At 34.4% G+C, this 22,459-nt stretch overlaps 1 protein-coding gene across 1 annotated transcript; it reads right to left on the reverse strand.

The window, feature by feature from the left end:
- Window positions 1-3,243: 3,243 nt before the first annotated feature.
- LOC128168098 (tubulin alpha-1A chain-like) lies at window positions 3,244-15,732 on the reverse strand. The gene is made up of 3 exons (XM_052834205.1): window positions 15,575-15,732; window positions 12,543-12,765; window positions 3,244-4,806 (listed from the first exon to the last, which is right to left on the reverse strand). Exons 1-3 carry the CDS (start codon window positions 15,575-15,577, stop codon window positions 3,677-3,679), a joined length of 1,356 nt encoding a protein of 451 aa, XP_052690165.1. The 5' UTR covers window positions 15,578-15,732; the 3' UTR covers window positions 3,244-3,676.
- Between the last annotated feature and the right edge of the window lie 6,727 nt (window positions 15,733-22,459).

A 22,459-nucleotide genomic window follows, 5' to 3' on the forward strand; every position in this document is an offset into this window, starting at 1 on the left:
TCCGACGCTACTCATTTTTTTTTGGGGGGGGGGGGGGGGACTTGTTTTAAATACCTACAAAAGGTGTTACCTAAATTCCTCCTGTTTGCGAAGCGGAAAAAAATCGACTACTACAAATGGTGGAATCGACTCCTCCATACTCTTTGTCGACTCCCCTGCGTTAGGGGTTGTATATGATGACCGAGGTAAATTAGTAAATGAAATATTTTTAAAAAGTAATCAACATTTTTATATTTAAACTCTTTAAATGAGTACGTGATTGTCATTTCAAATTTGCCAGTTTAAAGTATATGTAAATACTATAAAATTTAAGCACAGTTACGCCTTTTTGGACATTTTCATTTGGACAACACTGTCCACCGTTTTAATGCCCAGTTAACTCGTACGTTTATTACTTCTTATTAGAGGTATGAGAAGGTCGTTGGCATTTGCACCGGCTTATTCCCCCAGATTCTTTATACTGTAGTGACACCTGCATTTAATCTAAGGTTTCTGTTTCTGACAATTTTGTGGACTTTTTGAACATTTTAGGAAATCCCGGATTTTCTCTTTCACAAAACTTGTTTTTTAACCAGGAAAAATTGACAGCAAGAAAGAAAACAGTGCTATGCACGGTGAATTTACTCCAATACAGAACGTCTGTACGATGTCAGCTTAAAACAAATGCATTGAATGTTAATTTAATTTTTTTTTTTTTCAAATTAAGATGGTTCGATATTTTGATGTAACAGTCCATTGTTCAATTTACAAAAAGTGAATTTCATTTGCTGCTTTACATTGGAGATTCTTTTGATGGGATTTAATTTTTTTTTAATATTTATTTTCAACAAGCTAAGACAAACTAAGATAAAAAAAAATGTTATCTTTGGGCAAAACTATATGTTTTTTATATCTTATGACAGTTACAAGCCCTTGAACAACAAAGGCTATCAAATCATAAACCACACTAACGTACACCCACACCAAACCCCTCACCCTGGTCTACAGGAAAGACCTTCTTTGCACCTTGTGCAAAAGGTGCTCCCACAGGCGACTATGATTCGAACACTTACCTCCATCAATAATGAATATGTACCGATGCCATGAATAAAAAGTTTTGCTTACTACTGGGCAAAAAGCAGCAAACTACCTACATAATTAAGAATGTGGGCGCTTAAGATGTAGATTCGGCAGGAATCTGGGCGCACAAGGAGAGTGAAAATTTCATCAATTAATTTTGAATATTTTTCGAATTATAACCGTTATTTGGTTTCTGTTGGATGAGGAATGAGTGGAAAAATATTTGAAATGCAAAAGGTTTTATTATAATATGGGTCTAAATATAGCAACACGATGCAATTCATGCAAAATCCTACTTATTTACAACTGTTTTTAAATGATTTTGTTGTCTCTGGGTCTTCTCTCCACAAATTTGAAACGTGTAAAGGTAACATATTTCAACATTAAAAATGTCGCATTTTAAAAAAAGATGGAGAGATGACCCAGAGATGACTAATTATGTACTTTTCAAATTATTTGTTGAAGGATAAAAAACAAAGTCCATTGATATGACAGTGGTGTTTCAAACAGTACTTTAAAGAGCATATATTGACAAGTCTCCGTGGATCAGTGGTTTCGTCCTGGATTTAGTGAATACATACATTCAGTGTTTTGGGTTCAAATCCAACTGGTGGTCTTTTTAAGAAGAATTAAACTTTTTTGTTTTAAATGTATGTTATTATAACATGATGTTGAATTATAATATACCGGTATATTTTAATTTGTTTTTATTGATTTCTAGATCTGCTGTATGAACACTATAACAAAATTCTTTTCTTATTACTAGTTTTTTAGGTTAACACAATATAACTTCATTAAATAATGTTTTCATTAACATTTCCAACTAGTTATCGGTTTACCTCTCATTGCCATTTTTTGAAAGCTTTGTGAGTTTTTTAATAACCGGAATAGCCATGTACTTCGACTCTCAACATAATATATTTTTGTTGAAACCTGTACATAGCCTTTCGAGGTTATAGACATTTAAATCCCAATTGATTCGTGTCGAGGATTCCTGCAAACTTACAATCTTGTGCGCTCACTTTCTTTGATGAGTGGAGAGGCTACCTGTAGATTTCTGTAAATATCAGATACATACATTTGTAAATGTATTACTGTTATAGATATGTATTTACAGTGAAATTCTGACAATTTTGATTTTAATTTTTCTTTGTTAACAATTTTTTTTTTTTACAATTCTAGAATTATTTTTTTTTTTGGTATGTGTTCCAAACCTTTATTATTCAATTCAATTATTTGTCCCATTTGACATTAGCCTTGCGGGGGTATTAGTCCCATTAGGACAGTTCTAGTTGCATAAGAAAAATGACGGAATATCAGGTTTCCGTAGAAATCATTATCTCCACTTATTGAGATTATGAGAGAGCTGTAGCAGTCGACAAGTTTCAAAAACCCAACTTTATTTTCACATTTGTTGGTCAAACCGCCCCCACCCCACCCCTAAAAAAACGGACTAAAGAGGAGTGTAACGCCTTCATTTTGCAAACGTTTAAACAATCTGAAACAATTCTGTATAAAATCTCAATATCTTTAATATTGTTGCATATTCTCGGAAGAAAAACTAAATGGATTAGACGATTTTCTTCATATTCATTATTAAAACAATAACAGCAGTTTAAAGTTTTTTTTTTAATTTACTATCATCGTTTGCCTATATCTGCTTCTTTTTCAGATGTATTGTAAAGCCAATAAATGTGATCAAAAGATTACTATGTATAAGATGAGTTCATCTCTCAAAACTGTTTTACTAAGTTTGGTCTTTTAACTAAGGCATTTAAATAAAGAAGTGGTCAATACAAGTAGTACCGGTATTTATCCATGCATTAAAACCTTTGATACTATTTGAAAGCATCTTATTATTCCGTTTTGGTTTTAAAATTTGAGTAAGTAATCAAACTTCCGTATGTTTAAATGCTATGCGTAAAATAAAATGTGCTGATATCTGATTTAATTACGAGAATTATAATTTCTGATAGAGAAAACGGTCAGTTTTTTGAACTTTTAAAAAACTAGTACATGTATATCATTTTCAATTGATTTTACCTCAGTTTGCATGTTTTTCTGCAAGTCAGCCAATGAAAGGAACATTAGTTTGTAGACTCAATGTCTTAATTACACATTTTAAGATTATTTAGTTTATAAAAATATAGGAAATGTTATGACCAGAGATTGATGCAAAAATGATTTCCAAAGATTTTAAAAAGTGATCTTTATTGTTTGACAAAGTCTTACAACAAAAACAAATCTTAAAACAATATGATGGACGGAAATCAAAGTAACAACAATTCAACATATCTTTTCACAGAATGACTAACGAAAAACAGCATAATTATATTTAAAAAAAGCAGCACCAAGCTGTTTCTCTTAGATGTATAAAGATGCTATGATATATACAATTGTACAACTTGATCTCTATCATAGTCACATTATCAATATGAAAATTCACGAAAATTCCTTTATGTTTTCCTTATATAATTTTCATTTTTCCCAGTGTGAATACTCTCGCTCTAAAAAACGTATTGGCTTTCCTTAGATTTTTATTTCAATATTTTTGACATCTTTTAAATTAAAACACTACCCGCTACAAGCAATGTTAATCTCATCAGAAAAGCATAACTTAATACTCTTCTCCTTCCTCTTCCCCTTCTCCCTCCACGGAGTCGACGCCCACTTCCTCGTAGTCCTTTTCCAGGGCAGCCAGATCTTCACGGGCCTCGGAGAATTCACCTTCCTCCATACCCTCTCCCACGTACCAGTGGACGAAGGCTCGCTTGGCGTACATCAGGTCAAACTTGTGATCAAGACGAGCCCAGGCCTCGGCGATGGCGGTGGTGTTGCTCAACATGCACAAAGCACGCTGGACCTTGGCCAAGTCACCACCAGGAACCACGGTGGGTGGCTGATAGTTGATGCCCACCTTGAAACCAGTGGGACACCAGTCCACAAACTGGATAGTACGCTTGGTCTTGATGGTGGCAATGGCAGCATTGACGTCCTTGGGAACAACATCTCCTCTGTACAACATGCAGCAAGCCATGTACTTACCGTGACGAGGGTCACACTTCACCATTTGATTGGCTGGTTCAAAGCAGGAATTTGTGATATCTGCTACTGTCAGTTGTTCATGGTAAGCCTTTTCTGCAGAGATAACAGGGGCATAGGTGGCAAGTGGGAAGTGGATACGAGGGTAGGGCACCAAGTTGGTCTGGAACTCGGTCAAGTCCACGTTGAGGGCACCGTCAAAACGGAGAGAAGCAGTGATGGAGCTCACTATCTGACCAATCAGACGGTTCAGGTTAGTGTAGGTTGGGCGCTCAATGTCCAAGTTGCGGCGACAGATATCGTAAATGGCTTCATTGTCCACCATGAAGGCGCAGTCCGAGTGCTCCAGAGTGGTATGGGTTGTCAAAATGGAGTTGTATGGCTCTACTACTGCAGTGGACACTTGGGGAGCCGGATAGATTGCAAACTCCAGTTTGGATTTCTTCCCATAGTCCACGCTGAGACGTTCCATGAGTAGAGATGTGAATCCAGATCCAGTTCCTCCACCAAAACTGTGGAAGATAAGGAATCCCTGAAGTCCTGTGCACTGGTCAGCCAACTTACGGATTCTGTCCAGGACCAAGTCCACGATCTCCTTCCCGATGGTGTAGTGTCCACGGGCATAGTTGTTTGCTGCATCTTCCTTCCCCGTGATCAACTGTTCTGGGTGGAAGAGTTGGCGGTAAGTGCCGGTGCGTACTTCATCTTTTTAAGAAAAGAAAATTGTAAAAACAAATTATCTCAGTTTTCATAAAAACGATGCACAAAGGCTTCTGATAAAATCATTTCAAGTTGGTATGGGGCACCTCTATTTCATGACGTTCTTTCTTTTGAACAAATTCACAATAAAATCCGCAAAATATCAATATTTTCTTTCACAATGTTGAAGTCTAGAGTGTAGAACAAGAGGTTAAGCCGTCAGATGCATGCAAGTTGCATGTTCTGACAAGTTCATCTTTGCTAGCCAAGAGTTTTCGGTCCACTCCCTTTGCAGATCTTATGGAACGCCATAGCTGCCTAATGTGACTATTTCGTAAGAATATGTTGCTTTATTATATTATTCTGTGGTTATTTCATGTGACGAAGGTGCTTTTTGGATATATGGAGCTTTATTATATGAAGGTGATGCTTTATTATATTATGCAGTGGTTATGTGAAGTTCGTGCTTTATTATATGAAGATGGTGCATTATTATATGAAGATTGTGCCTTTTTAGGTGATGGTGCTTTTTTATATAAAGGTGCTTATTTATGTGATGGTGCTTTTTGCTGTGAAGGTGGTCACTCGAAACTTTATTTTCAAAGACTGAGTTAAACATTTATTACCTCAAAATTTGAATCTAGAACAAAAATTGATACAATTAAAATTCATTCAATACACCATTGTTAGTTCCTCTTTTTTTAGCATAATAAGTATTTTAGTTACGAAATGAACAGCACGACTTGATCTGAATTGATTGGAAAAACACGATTAATAGAATAAAAGGGCATTCTTTGAGCTATATATTATAGTATAGTAGACCTTTCCTGTGACTTTTCCTTTATACTTTCTCTTCACGTCAAATCCTTTCATCCTTTCCATTTATTCAGGGCATCAATCTGTTTAAAATCAGATCCTCGATCAACTCCTTTATTTTTTTTATTTATAATTTTTTGTTTTGAAACCCCTAAGAGTGTGAATTATTTCTCCAACTTGCCACTTAGGGTTGAGAGGAACGGTCATCAATGACGAAGACCGGCTGGGGGGGTGACAAGAACAAAATTAAGAGCGGATCAATGAACTGATTTTAATCATATTGCTAGGGCATTTACGCTTCATCGAATAACCTGTTCTTTGCTTAAACAAAAGTTATTACTAGTAATAATTTCAATTTTCTTCCCTTCAAAGTTCAGGATAAAGTTACTAAGTTTTAATTCTTGTAATAATCCGTCATTTTATAGCTGTCACTTAAAGGAAGTGAACATGAAAAAAATAATTGTTGCTTAATAAATTTTAAAAGCCTTTTGAAACTGAAAAATGAGGTCTGTTACCTTTTTGTTAATTTCTATCAAGAGATTTTATCAATTTAACACTCTCAGTGAAAGGTTTATGGAGGTAATCCATTATTTCCCAGCATGCATCTGTTCTCTGACGTAGATAAGCCACATTGCTGCTGGTGACTGGGTCAATGTTGGAACTAGGCCAGTGTTTATGTACAGATAAAAGTTACAAAGAAAAAATATGCCTTGATGTGAAGAAAAATTTTGTGTACTGTCATGAGAAGACAAGGATTTAGTACATTTCTATAAATGAACCTCAGATAACTATTTCTGATTTGTACAAAAAATGAATATAGATAAATTAATTTGTGAAACATAAGACCATCACATTCCAGATGTTTTGTACTACGGAGATGCATGTGGCAGTCAGTGTTTACATAAATAAAATGCTGTTTTTAAATTTCAATTTAAATTAATATAAAATTGTAATTTCATTTTCTTTGTGGGGTTTCTTACCGTTACTTTTTATTTAAAGGCCCTGGAAATTTTTCTGATTTGTTTTTTTTTATACATAAGATCTTGATGATACCGGTATGTATGCCGCAGTTCTGTTTATGCTGTCAGAAGAATAACAGGACTAAGACACTTTTTAAAAGTCAGGATGCTGTGCAATGCACCTTGTGTGCTCATTTATGTAGCACACATAATGTTCAAACTCATAAACAAGAAATTCCCGAGTGCAAGAAAAAATAGGTCACAATAACACTGATCCACGGACATTCCATTCTAGTTAGGCCTACATGTCACATTAACTGCTAGTGGGAATGCATCATTGTGAGATCCAAAATCTTCCTCCATAAACACTGTTTAAAATGACAACTCTTTACATTCCTTTCAAGTTTCCATTCACATTTTGATGATGGCATTTTATCTCTGTTACTAAACGTGTGTAAAAATGCAATGTGTCTCACTGACGGTAGCATCAGTGCTGCCCTCTCTTAGATACTTAGAGATAACCCAGCAGGGAGGTAATGATTTTAACAATATGGCAGCGCTCATGGATTGCAAGAATTAGTTATTCTAAGTGGTATATCTTTTTACTGAGGAAAGCTCTGTCTAAACGGTTTTCAGATATCATTATACACATCAAACAGACAAATTTGAGCCCTTGATAATTTTTTCATGTTCACTTCTTTTAAATAGATGTAAGTTCGGTTTGGGGAAAGTCGAACACAGATCATCTCGCTAGCTGATATATTAATTGTGCAAGAAAAAAGAGGAACTAGCAATGGCGTATCAAATTACGAATTGGCGAATTGCATCAATTTTTTGTTTTACTTTCAATCTTTGGAAATAATAAATGGTAAAATCAGTATTCAATAATAAGAGGAGTTCCGAGTGACCACCTTCACATGAAACAGCACCAACATATAAAAAAGCCCCATCACATAAAAAAGCATCTTCATATAAAAAAGCACCATCTTCACATAAAAAAAACACCTTTCCATAAAAAAGCACCATCACATAAAAAAGCACCATCTTCATATAAAAAAGCACAAACTTCATATAACAAAGCACCATCTTCATATGATAAAGCACCATCTTCCCATAAAAGCACCATCTTCACATAAAAAGCCCAACCTTCATATAATAAGCACCTTCTTCATATAATAAAGCACCATCTTCCCATAAAAAAACACCTGAACATACAAAAGCATCATGACATAAACAAGAGGCCCATGGGCCACAAATCGCTCACCTGAACAATAGTCCTTGCATCATTTTTTTTCGAAAGGGTTTATTATGATGTGAACTCTTAATAAATATTGTAAAACTTATATATTTCAAGATTTTGCCATATATTAAACAATACATAAAAAGAAGATAATAACAATTTTATCTTTCGCATGTTGTCACTATTCACAATTGCTCCACCTGTAAAATACATTTTATTAATGTATAGAAAAATCATATGCTAGAAAAGGGGAAAACTGAAAAGCTGATAAAAAAAAACTACCTACCCTATTTTAAAATCTGATGAAATAGGAAACACACATATTTGTTTTTCTTGCCTTAGCAGTGTCCGAGAACCTTACTGGAGTGCGACCATTTCTCGCCGAGTATCATTTCTCGCCAGTATATTGTGACGTCAGTTTTCGTATATAATTTTATGTGTTGATAAAATGATGCCACAATGTCCCGGCGAGAAATGGTACTCGGCGAGAACTGGTCGCACGCCAGTAATATAACAATAAATATTGTTCTTTATAGTTCATATTTTAAAAATAAGGGTCCATAAAAATCAGTCTAACAATTTTGATGTTGATTGGCCTGACAATTTATCGTAAAAATTGTTAGACTGCTATCACAGCTTAAAATTAAAATTATGTTTACTCCAAATGCAATACAGTCATGCAAACTAATTATTAATAATAAACAAAACATTGAAAAACAAAAACAATTTCTTTTATTTCATTTTATGCTTGTCAAAATGTAGCATCAACATGATATAAACGTCTGTAGAACATCTAACCCCGATTTTAATCTTTCATTGCAAAAACAAATCGTAGTAACATTGTTCTCCGATATCAGTACCATTCATATTTACCAAGGTCGTGGTTGCACTTGTTTGATTCGATCGGTAAACTTTACAATTGAATTACGCAACAATTATTCCAATAATCGATGACAAATTAAATAGCTTTAAGTATAAAAAAAAAGAATCTTGAAAACGCGGTGTAAAAACAAATGGCATGGTGATTATGCTGATAGTTTACTGTAAAGCTGAATTCGGAACTACGATTTACCACTATTTCATAAAATATTCTTTATATCATTCTTCGTTAAAAACGTTACTTTTATAGTTAAACCGGCAAATCACAAACTTTTCTTTTATCAAAATTGACGTCTGAAATCTTCTTCAAAATGGCGGTTAGTTAGTACAAAGAGCTTCCGTTTCGTAATTCCGAATAACAAGCCCGATCTTATATAAATGAACACACAATCAGAACACGATTACAACACATAGTTTGAACCCTTCTAAGGGTCCCAGTATTAGACTGAGGGTCACCATTTTTACAATTTAGAATCTGCCTTATATATAGAAGTTGTCATATAAATATTGGTAATATTGGAGCAGCGGTTCTTGAGAAGAAGATTTTAAAAGATACCCCCCCCCCTTTTTCACAGTTTCATGATTATTTCTCGTTTAAAAAGGGATTGCCCTTTGAATTTTACAATTGATAATCTCCTTAATATAATAATGCTTTCTGCCAAATTTCGTTAAAATTGGATGAGTGGTTTTGGAGAAGAAGTTGAAAATGTGAAAAGTTTACAGACGGACGGACAGACGGACGGACGGACGGACGGACGGACGACGGACAACGGGTGATCAGAAAAGCTCACTTGAACCTTCGGTTCAGGTGAGCTAAAAAGCACCATCTTCATATAAAAAGCACCAAACTTCATATAACAAAGCCCCACTTTCATATGATAAAGCACTATCTTCACATAATAAAGGACCATCTTCACAAAAAGAGCCCCACCTTCATATAATAAATCACCGTCTTCATATAATAAAGCACCATCTTCTCATGAAATAACCACAGCATAATATAATAAAGCACCATCTTCTTTAGAAATAGCCACATAAGGCAGCCATGGCGTTCCATCATATCATTATGAAATCTAGGTGATTCAGTAGCACTATCTAGCAAGCAACTTGAATTGCACCCCTTGCATATTTACATTTTAATCGAATTAATCAACGGGTTATATACACGCTACGTCATAAACACAATTTAAACACATGTTGATTAGCGAGTATTGGAACATAATTAAGGACGCTATTTAATAAGATTGGAGATATACATGTAACCTAGAAAAAGCAAGGAATGTTTTATTTATAATGTTTATATGGACATAATAGTCAATGAAAGCATTCATACCATAAAACCAGGAATCGTCATCGTGAATATTGCAGTTAAAAGAAATTAAACAAAATACAGATCATTGAACATTTAAAAGCAATAACCACAAGTAGGGACATATACACTAAGGCCCAAAAAAAAAATATGTGTGTTTCCGGTTTCCCGACAGACCCTATTTTTTATGCGCCGACCCTAACACTTTTTATTCCAAATCCAGATTACCAACCGTAGAGAGTCTTTACAAATCAGAGTTCAAAAAACACTTGTAACAATTCATTAGAAAACACCACTTATCAAAGCGTTTTAAAGATTTCTAAGTGCAGATTGACAGCATGGATGAAAGTTATCCTTGGTTATTTTAGCTAAATTATCAATGCAATAAATAGTTTCATAGGGCAGTGATGTGTTATAAATTAATATAAATTGATATTAAGATGTACAAGAAAAAAGCAGTGGCAAAGTTTTTTTTTACTTCTGGGTGTGGAGACTGCAGACATCGTAAGGCCCAACAATCATTCACATTATAAATATGATTTTAAACTGCTGTAGTTCAATTGCTAATGAAATTTTTAAAATAAGTCTTAAACCATTAATTATGTATTCATTTTTCTTTTTAAAATATTGAAAAGATTTAATTCTAAGGCTCTCGTCTGATCAGCCAGAATTTCCTCTGTTTCTGCATTTACCATACAGTTACGATATTAATGTTCACTGTTATGTCAGTTGACCAGGAAAATAGAACTAATAACTAATATATAATATATTTGGTATATATTTGTGGTAATGAGTATTATACTTTATTAATTCATAATGACTGTCATGTTTATATTTTAATCTTCGAATACATTCCAAATTAACCTTAGATTTAAGAAAGCTTTAATTCTGTAACAGTTCTCACTACCCACAATTGCTCCACCTGTAAAATACATTTTCTTATTGTATAGAAAAACCATATGCTAGGAGAGGGGAAAACTTAAAAGCTCAAAAAAAAAAAAACCAAAAAAAAAAAAAAAGCCGACCTACCTACCCTATTTTAAAATTTGATGAAATAGGAAACACACATATTTTTTTTTTTGGCCTAACGGGAAAGGCAACTTCTACATTCTACATTCGCCATGTTTACTTCCATACTATCACGCTAGCCTTGTTTGTAAACCCTTGCAGTAAAATATATTATTTTAGGCAATCTGTTAAGACCATCGTTTGGGAGACAGTGTACTCGAGCACTTGTGTCTCACCTTGTTTAAAGCACCAAATATGTTCCCAAATATCTCACGTGTGTTTCTTTTATTAAAGTTTATTTACAAGCGGTTGTTGTTTGGATTAGCAACTCACCGCTGCAGCCAGTCGTGAAATAGAACTTGTCACCTACATTTAGTTTACATAATGAGATTTGCCAAGGGTTTATGGGGAGCGGAGTGTACCAAAAACCCTTGACTAGCGAAGATGTAATGTCATGTGTTTCAAACCTGATAGCGCTGTTTTACTTTCAAAACAAATATCGATATATTTTACGGTAAAATATTGTACAAATTGAAAATGTTTGAATGGTTATTATATTTTTTAAATTATGTACTTTCATTCACATCAATATCTTCAGATAAGACACCTGAAGACAGATGTTTAAATTCAGAAAGCGCTTGTAAGTAGAAACTTTGGAACTGTGCATTTTCTTTTTTTTTATACTGTGTATATATATATATTCCCTTGGACTGAAATGTCACACTTTCATTGGTTTAAACATAGCACGTGATTGCCTCATATATCTCTATATATGTTCGGTGAGAAATAATATTAGGCAATATGGCCGTCATTGGCCGACGCTTCGCTTACTGATTTCGCCATTTCATAGTATTTAATAGATAAACTGCATGCCGTAAGTTCTTAAAGTATTTGGAGCAGTTGCCTTTTGAAATATTCTTTAAAATTAGAGTAGTTTACCTTAGAATATTAACGTCACAAGCAGAACAAAATGGCAGCGTCGAAATTTGCTCAAATCTCTGCCGAGGAAAGGGAGAAAACATTTAAAACTGAATAGCAACAAAACATTTAAGATGAGTGAAGCAAAGATTTTTAAAGAGTATATGAAAGGTGAGATTGAAAATTTTAATGAGTTTAAATGAGTTAAATTGGACGAGATGTTAGGCATATTGTACATGGCTTTGCGTAGATCATCGCTATTTGTGAATAAATATGTCTCTTGATAGTCCTCGGGAAAACAAAACACTTATAAGGTTAGTTACTGACTCACTACGGAAATATATTGGGTTGAACAATCTCAAAGACGGCTCGGCTTTGTCTATGACATTGATCAACCCAATATATTTCCGTAGTGAGTCAGTAACTAACCTAATAAGTAATAATATATATATATATTAAGCACATGGAAAATCACTAAATTGGAGCTGTGCTTTATGTATACACTAGTATAACTAGTCAAATTTAGAGTTATTACAATGTGCTATTGAGAGATATGATATATATGCAGATACCTACATATATACAACAATCAAAATCTAAACTAATTACCCACCTACAACGGTTGGCTCTAGGTCAATAAATACAGCCCTGGGTACGTGCTTGCCTGCCCCAGTCTCACTAAAGAAGGTGTTGAAAGAGTCGTCCCCTCCTCCAATGGTCTTGTCACTGGGCATCTGACCGTCCGGCTGGATTCCATGTTCCAGACAGTACAACTCCCAGCAGGCATTGCCCATCTGGACTCCTGCCTGACCGACGTGAACACTGATACATTCCCTCTAAAAATGTAAAAGAAGATTATCAGAAAACTACGACAAGTTGACAATTTACACTTGGACGTCCTCTTGCATACCTTCGCACCCTTTTCATACCATAAACAGGGGCAGGTCTGTTCGCAAGAATGGCGAAGGGATAGACATAGTGACATGTATAAAAAGGTCAATAACTTGTGTTAGGTATAAGCTATCACCATTCGGTTTTCAGTTTTTTTAATTTATAGAACTGATACAGGGCTATCTAAATATGCAAAACCTTTTTTGAAAGTTACATGTTTGATCCATAAAACCTTGACCAGAATAAGCTATGGTCGCAAAAATCAGCTGCCGGAATGACGAAGTCAGCTTCATAAAACATCTAAATTATAAATATCTCTAAAAGTTTAATTTTTTTTCATTCGGACACGATTTTTATTACCTATAAAAATTCATCCTTAGGTATACACCTTTCAGATAATATATAGTTTTATCTATAAAACTAGATTTAAATGCTCAAAACCTTGACCGGAATGAAAATTGTACACTCAAAATTTACAAATTTTATTATTGCACTCGGGTATCGCTCAGGTAAAGAAGCGTTATTACAGGAAGGTAAGAACAACACATGTAATAAAAACATATATGTACTACATAAACTCATATACGTAGATTGTCTAACAACTGCTTTTTAAACATCATTTAAAAAGAAATAATATATATGGGTGATTAAGATAAGTTAATTGTTATTAGAAAGTAAAAATTTTTTTACATAAATGAATCTCAATGATTTAAGAAATGAATATAATAATTTTTCTATTGATCGACGAATCAAAGAAAAAATTGACCAGAAAACTTCATCAAAAGTTTTCCGGTCAATTTTTTCTTTGATACGTCGATCAATAGAAAAATTATTATCTTCATTTCTTATCATTTAATAAAAAATTTTCAAATCAAAAACTGTGGTGTTATTGATCAAAAATGTAAATGAAACGGCGCGTATGAATACAAAACAACAACAGCAACAATATTCAAAATGGATGCGTCTTCAGCTGATGCAGAGCTATTGAGCTGAATTTAATGGAATAAATTAAACACAAATAGTGAGTTAAAATCTGAAACGGCTGAATTGAAAACAAAAGGAAAATACATGCGATAGCTTGTGATATTATTCACTGTGCAGAAAAACTCGTAATAAATCGCTGAAATATTCAACTGGACATAACCATACAAGGAGAGGCGATCGTGGACAAAAATAGTTGATATGTTGACAAAGAATAGTATGTTTAAGCGACTTTTGTAATCGTTGTGGCAACTAGATAGCCAGTGATGTACTTAAATCAGTATATGGTGGATCTGCCGCTTGGAATGCGCCGAAGGAGTTGATGCATTACATAGCTTTGCTTTGCTTTACGATGCTTATTCTGATGGATGATCATGGAAGTGTGTAAATTTAAAAATCATCGTTACCAAATTTGAACAGCCGTGGTACCGTGAAAGTGTATGGGCCTATATGTTCGTTATAAGGAATAGCCAGCCACACAGTAATGTTGATTGATCTCAAGCAGACGAAATCGTGAGAAGATGCTTTATTTTCTATTTCGTGAATCAAATAATGTGTTTTGTTTCTTTTTGAAGGTTCAATTTTCAAGTTTGTATGTTTATAAAGTTGTACTTAGAAACTGCTTGTCCGTGCAAGCCATGATAATTAGGATAGGATGATGATTTAATTGTTTACATCAAGTTGAATAGGAATGTACAAGAGCTAAATTATCAATCATGCAGCAAAATGGGTTGTTCAACAGTTTCCAGGTCTTTATAATCCTTTTTCTAGAATTACAAACAATGCATTTGAGAGTATCAATAATGTTTAAAAATTGCACAATGGTATAAAACTTAATGTAGATGCTTCAATTGTTACAGTATAGGTATTTTTACAATATTCAATGTGGATAAGCAGGTATTGGGCAATATAAATTATTAGATATGTTTTCTTGTATAAAAATACCAAAGGATGAGATTGTAATTCCCGGCAAGCTACTAGAGCCTGGTAAGATTATTGATTATGTGCGTGGTACTTTAGAAAACTTAGAATCACTATGTAAATCTTATTGTAATTCAATAATTCAAATTTATCACAGACATGTTTGACTCAATTGACCGTCGCGAATAATGGTGTAACTTTTGTCAAAAATCAGGATGCTTTCATCGTTAACGGTAATAACAAAAAATACGCAGTAACATTATTTCCAAAATATACACTGGAATCAAAGAAAACAATTAATCTTAAGCAGTTATCGAAGAATAGTTGACTGCATGATTACAGCATTCTATTTTAATGAAAAATTCCCATTCCGGTCAAGGTTTTGGATACTAAATCTAAAGATATCGATTTAATTTTTTCACATTTTTAGGTCAGGTTGTTATGATAAAACAATTTGTGTCGGAATGAAAAAAATATTAAAACACTTTTTGAAATATTAGATGTTTTATGAAGTCGACTTCGTCAGTCCTGCAGCTGATTTTTGCGACCATAGCTCATTCCAGTCAAGGTTTTATATATCAACTTATCTATCAAATAAGTTTTACATATTTAGATAGTCCTGTATCCAAAGATTAAAAAAACTGAAAATGGTGATAGCTTATACCTAACACAAGTTATCGACCTTTTTATACAGTCATGTCACTGTCTATCCCGTCGCCATTCCGGCGATTAGTGAGTATGTTAAGTTTGCTCACCGGCCAAAAAATATTTATCCTAGTGTAGTTATAAAGTCAACGTCGTTGAATTATTCTTTGAATTTATATTAATCAATAAAAGATAAGATTAGCTTACCATGGTTTAAACTAAAGCTGTCGATGAGAAAAGCTAGGTAATCCTCAAATAGAAGTCCTCGTCAGTAACTGCGCAATGAGTCTAGAGGAAAGTAATGCGGTCGATCATGCAGCTTGCTTTTATAACCCCTGAGGCCCCGATCTTGCACATTCTAAAATAACTAGCTAAGATTTGAATAATCAAAAATTTGAAGATAGGGCGATGATCTATCAGATAATCGTTTTAGTGCAAATAATAAAACAGATCGATAATTCTGTTTCATTTTCTTACATAAATTATGACACTATGACTATGCCTATTAATCTCCTTGTCGACGTGGTGCATTTTTTTGCAATGCGCATTTCTATAATCGATTGAAACAAGAGGATTGTATAGTATGTTCAGGATTAGCATCTCCCGGTGTTTTGTGCGCAGTAAATTGCAGATTTAACTATGGGAGGCACTGTAGCTCCCTGGTCGTCTATCCGAATTTTTTCAGACCGGGAGCTACAGACCTGCAGCTAGTTCAGGATGTAATTAAAAGGTGAAAACCTAATGAAAAGGGACAACTTATAGTCTTTGCTCGAACAAATGTTTTGCAAGTTTAATGTCATTTTGGTGTCAAATCTCGGAGACTTACAATTAATTATACATGTACATTTCCATGTACATGTATATATTTCACTCACTGGCGTCGGAAGCAAATTGAAAGTGGGGGGAGGGCTAAATTTATCCTCAGAAATATTGAGAAAAAAGTAATTCCCAAAATCATGGAAATCCTAATCCGTGGGGGGGGGGGGGGGGGGGGGGGGCTATATTTCCATAAGAAAAAAAAATTTACTTACCCAAATTATTTTTTCCCAAAATCATGAAATTCCTAATATATTTAGGAACAATAATCTTTCCTGCGAGAAAAAGTGGGGGGGGGGGGGGGGGGTGAACCCTCTATCATGCTATGTTTCTAATGGTTAGGTATAACTTTGCAAAAAAAGTGGGGGGGGGGGGGGCTAAGCCCCCCTAGCCCCCCCCCCCCCGGTTCCGACGCCTATGTATTTAGTTATACTTATCAACATATCAAACTGGAATATATACCCCTCAAATGGTAATAATTAAGCCTCTCCATTCTTCCCACTCACACTAGTATAGATCTTTAACGATGTCCTTAACGTGGACTTGACCGAGTTGCAAATCAACTGGGTACCCTACCCTTGTATCTACTTCCCACTGGCTACCTACGCCCTTGTCATCTCGATCTCCAGAAAAGTAACCTTGAACAACTGTCTGCTGATATTATCAATGCTTGCTTTAAAGCAGCATTTGCTGGTAAAGGCCTAACATCATGGTAAGGTTCATATCATTACCAAGAACCCCCTTCGGTTTGATGAAATGTGTCCAGCTGCATACAGGTGGGCTTCGATGTGTGTCTTTCGCCGTCGTCGTGATTGTTGTTTTTTTGGTAGTGGGCAGTAAATAAGCCAGGGTAAAGCGTGCATTGTGCATTTTGCTGAGATATATGGTGGTTTGACCTGATATCGGGTATACGCTCATTCAACCAAATTTCGTGCATTTGTATTCGAGAAAGGCAATGGAGTAAGATAAATACTTGATGATCTGTTTGTCCTGGAGAAGGATATTGAATAGCTGGACATTGAAGAAGAAGAATGTAACATTCCTGTTCAGAAAAATAAATTACCAAAAATGAAGAGAGAGCTTGCCCTAAAACAATGAGTATAAATCAAGCATATTGGTACGGATTTTGTTAACTTACTGAGTGTTTTGCTATAGATGTCATGACAAGTAACAAATAACAATAATATTTAGACCATAAGGGTGGGGTCACGAATTAAGCTAATAAAATTCCAAATACATATATCTGTGATGTAATGTAATTGGTCTTATATAAAATATCCATGAGCTTCACCAATCATTTTTGTTCGGTAAATAAATGTATGGCTTTTTTTAGATTCATTTTCAAAAAGAAGGAAAAGGCTTTTCGATCACTGGTAAACTTTCATGTACATTAACAATCAAAATGGATCAAACCGCAAGATAAAATCGGTCTACATTTTTAGTGAATGTTTAGGGGTAAGTAATGCAACACTGCAGAATGTGTTTTCATGCAAATGAATTCTACTCTCACCATTAAAAAGGGTCGGTGTTCTTACATATTTTATCAAAGGAATCCTTATCCTGCCTAAGAATTGTTTTTTAAATGGCGGGGAAATATTCACATCATATCCACCTCACCTTTCCATTGGAACCATCACCATAGTTCACCCACAATAAATCAATATAAACAACCATTAAATAAATTAATCATTAAGAACTGGCGGCGTTACATTTCAGTGAAACTATTCATACAACATCTGCCGCAAAAAACCGATTGTTATGCTGTTGTGATGCAACATGTTAATGCACAGGTTGCTGTTTGTATAATTTTGTATATATGACATAGGTGTTGCTATCATCACAAAGTGTTTGGTACGGCTTACATTTATAAATGATTTACGCATACATAATTGACATTTTTTTTCTCTCAACATAATGGGCGAGATAAATATACATTGTCGTCAAGGTGGCATCTTGTATGATATGAATACACCAAAATGCAGACAATTGTTTTTATATGAATAATAATAAAATTATCGTAAGCATTAATGTTCTTCAAATATGAAAATGAATTATAACTATCTTTTTAAGGCCTTTTTGAATCAACAAATGCAACTGCAAATAACTCATCAAAAAACTATTTCTTTTTCCCCGAAAATCGTTCTGTGAGGACTCCAAAATATATATTTGACGAACTAAGGTAGATACAAGAGTACTTGTCGTGATGTAGATTCATGGATTTGTAATTAACATTGTATCTGTATATACGATATACAGGGTATCTATTAAGAATTTAATATTTTATTTAATTTAGAATGGAGCATTGACTATTTATGTCGTGAGAATGTTTTTGATTTTTTTTTAAAAAGACATCATCCGTAAAGCACGCCACGACATTAATATGCAAAATCATTGACATAATTATAGCTCTCACAAACGTGTTTGATACTGAGGATGAATGTGATGCATATTGGAAATCTATTTAAAACGTCAGGAAACGGGTCTGCACAGCAATCGATCTAAAGTATAAATAATGCACCACCAAAATGAAAAAAACACAATTTTTCTCTTGGTTGATTAGAGAATACGAAAACAGGTTATCATTTATTAATACATATTTTTCCGAATACACCCAAGGTCGTCGACGTAGTGTCAAGTAAACAAGTTAAAGCTCATTCATGCTTTACCGGATAATGCGAGCTAACAGATAAAAAAAAATGTTCAACCCGGTTTGTTTCCCTTGTTTGTTTGTTTGTTTGTTTGTTTTTGGTCATTGCTTTTTCTTATTCCGATAAAACCGGATTAGTCCGGTTGAATAGCCCCGGTGCCATTTTATAATAGTATGTTTAAGAACAGACACCCTTGGACTCATTCGCAACTTCTCGAGCTTTTATGACAAGCAGAAAAACAAACCACAAATCTATCGCGTAGGCGTTTAATAATGGCAACTTCTTCTCTTTCAAAAATCTTAAGTTTAACATGAATATAAAGCAAATAATGAATTATAGATAAGCTAAATACTAAATCTGATGGATGAACATAAAATATACCATGGAAGAGATACTTGTATTCAGGACTGTCCAGCTAATATAATAGCGGGAAAAAGAAACTGTGCATTATAAAATTTAGTATAATTTTTCTATATCTATTGTTTGTATTTATAAAATTTAAACAATCGATAATGGTAATGTTTTTGACAATAACGGATGGTAACCGTCTATAGGTGCACGGACTCTTTCATGGTTAGTGAGCACCTTTTGTTTATTGAAGAATTTGTATGCACGAGTTTTACGGGCCAATACTGTTTGAAATAAGAACTGTAAAGGGTTTGTTTAAACTTTTTTTGTTAAGGAAATCACTTTAGTTTCAACAAAATTTACCCTTATGTCATGCCACGACTCAACGAAAACCAACGTAATCGTGCTGTTGGGATACTGCGAGCTGGAATGGCACAAAATACTGTAGCAAGACACTTTGGAGTACATCGGACTACCATCCAGTCATTATGGAGACGTTTTCAACAATCTGGCAACACTGAAAATCGTTTCTTCCAGACAGCAAGTTTGACTGCCCGTAGCATTCCAGGGCTACATTTTACAAAAGAACTTACGATAAAGTCGTAAATATTTACTGTCTTGTAAGATGATCTTTAGAGAACAAAATTAACATAAAACCATTTGTTTACAAATATTTCAATTCCTATAATTATATTTTCCAGGCATAAGAATAATTCGCTGATTAGTTAGTGACTTCATTAATTTGGTTGTAAGTCGTAAGTTCTTATGTAAAACACAGCCCAGGGCTTCGACCAATAACTGTGTGTAATCGTCTGCGCGAGCAAAACATGAGAACAAGACGTCCAGCGGTGCGCCCAGTACTGCTTCAACGTCATCGTATCGCCAGCGTTACCAGGACGCTTGTGTTGTGCAATGTCGACAATTTGGTGGAGGTGGCTTTATGGTGTGGGGGGGGGGGATATCAGCACGTGGAAGGACCCCTCTACAAATTGTCGATGGAAATCTCACCGGCGTACGCTATCGAAATGAAATTATTCAGCGTCATGTGATACCCTTCATACAGAGACATCAAAATTACACATCACTCTGCGGCAAGACAACGCAAGGCCACACGTTGCACGTGTAGTCAGGGACTTGTTTGTTCAACAGAATGTCGATGTCTTGCCTTAGCCAGCTGTTTCCCCCGAATTGTCGCCGATCGAGCACGTCTAGGATGAAATGGAAAGACGTTTACGCCGTTTACCAAATCAGCCAGTGACATTGGCTGATTTAGGCCAGGCTTTAACCATCATCTGGAACGACATCCCTCAAGCATTTCTGAACACCTTAGTGGCATCAATGAGGCGTCGCTGTCAAGCATGCGTGAACGCAAATGGTGGTCACACGCATTATTAATTTTGTTAATTCAATTTCAAATAACAGTGACTTTCGAGTGTGTTGAAATTGACGTTATTCGACGTTGACATTAATGTGTTATGAAATGTTACGAATACATGTGTTACTAGTAACAGTATTACAAAAAATAAAATTTGTTCATTGTAATTTTTAAATGTTTTTTCATATATTAAATAATGCACAGTTTTTTTTCCGCAAGTATACATAAATCAATGGGAAGTGACTCCATATGAATAACATTTCAATTCGAGGTGTTTTTTCACAAACTCTTCCAAAGAGCTTAAAGAAGTTGCAATTGAAATAGTCCACGTTAAAGCACAGGGTCAAAGTACAGATGCTTTGTGATTGCATGTGTTTTGTTAGGAATTCAAGTAAATAATATTTATTGAGCTGGAAAATTAAGATATGCCAACCTGAGATTAATTAAAACACGGTTTATGTTATGATCCAAAGAAAAAATTGATATCAATGTATAATGACTAAATTTAATGCCTAATGCATGGTCGCTATCTTAAATAACGGTATAAGCATGTTTGGGCATGGGAACTGTCTAATACTTAAAAACTTTTCTGGGTGCTTCCAATATTTTTTGCCTTAGCCATACACTGTCGTATGGATGATATATTTACATAGATTTCTTTAAAATCATCTAATTTTGTTGCGTCAAACATTGTTTGGACATAAGCACAAATCAATACCGCTGACAACACTTAGTTACTGAAAATAATCGATAAATTCAGATGCAATGTATTCTGAAGCATTGTTTTTCAAGAAAACCTATATATTAATACCATGAAAATAGTAAGATTTTAAATGGTACAAACAGTTTAGATATTTTTTGAAGTCGTATGTATTCATACGCGAGACTTCAATGTACTAGTCTCGTTCAACCAGACGCTCGGCTGTCTCCGTTAATATCCGACAATCAGAGAGACTCTCTTGCTTGTCGGAGATAAACGGAGACAGTCGAGCGTTTGATTGAACAAATCTAGAGTTCAATCTTGTCTGGATCCATACAATTTCTCAGAAATATTTCGATACTACTTGCCATGCAAAATCACATATTGCTGATTTTAAAATAAATGATAATCGATAAAATCAACTCCTGTCAGTTCTTCAGTACTTTGATTTTTATATTTGTAGTAATCCCCTCTATCACTTTCACGTTTAATGAATGACCACACTTTTTTACTGGTAATATATGAAAAAATTAAAGCACATCTAGCCGGAGACATTTCGCGTATTTATTGTAGATATGTAACAAAAGGATAACTTTTCCTTAGACCTATTCACGCAATTTAGAATTGTATTGTCTCTCATAGTTACATGTAGTTTCTGACTCTTTAGAATAGGAAATTGCATACAGATACCTTTTATAGAACATTCGTTCTCAACCAGTGTTCCATGTGTTTAGATTTAACGTTTTTTAAAAATGAATTGCCTTTACGAAAGAACTGATGCAAACCAGCTTCGTTAAAAAAATTTCTAATTGCAATGTTAAAAATTCGCAGAGCTTGTCCTTTTGTTTAAAAATTAAATAGATCTAAGGGGTTTTTTTTTGTAAGAATTTTATGAAATGTTCCTATTGTTATCCATAGTTTGTAGGATTAAGTCTTAAACGATTTACCTTGCATTTTTCTACTTATTTTCTTTTATTTTGGTTGTACTAATCATTATATCTCACATTCTCCTTAACACTTTCCTTGGTTGACTCTTTCTACTACTACTACGAAATAAACACCTTTTTTAAATGAATGTTCACATTATTTAAACATTGCCCGCTTCGTTATTCTAAATATTTTTCTCTGATTTTTTAAAGCTTAAACCAGGCTGGCTACTACTGGTAGGTTCTTGTTACAGTAACTGTATATGTAAATGTAACTTT

This window comes from Crassostrea angulata, chromosome 10, assembly GCF_025612915.1.
Source record: "Crassostrea angulata isolate pt1a10 chromosome 10, ASM2561291v2, whole genome shotgun sequence".
NCBI lineage: Eukaryota > Metazoa > Mollusca > Bivalvia > Ostreida > Ostreidae > Magallana > Magallana angulata.

What these genes read in the sequence shown, in the direction of transcription:
- LOC128168098 (XM_052834205.1), bottom strand. An exon ending in CCTAGAGCCAACCGTTGTAG is followed by an intron (nt 4,807 to 12,542) that starts GTGGGTAATTAG and finishes TTTCTTAAAAAG; the next exon opens with ATGAAGTACGCACCGGCACT.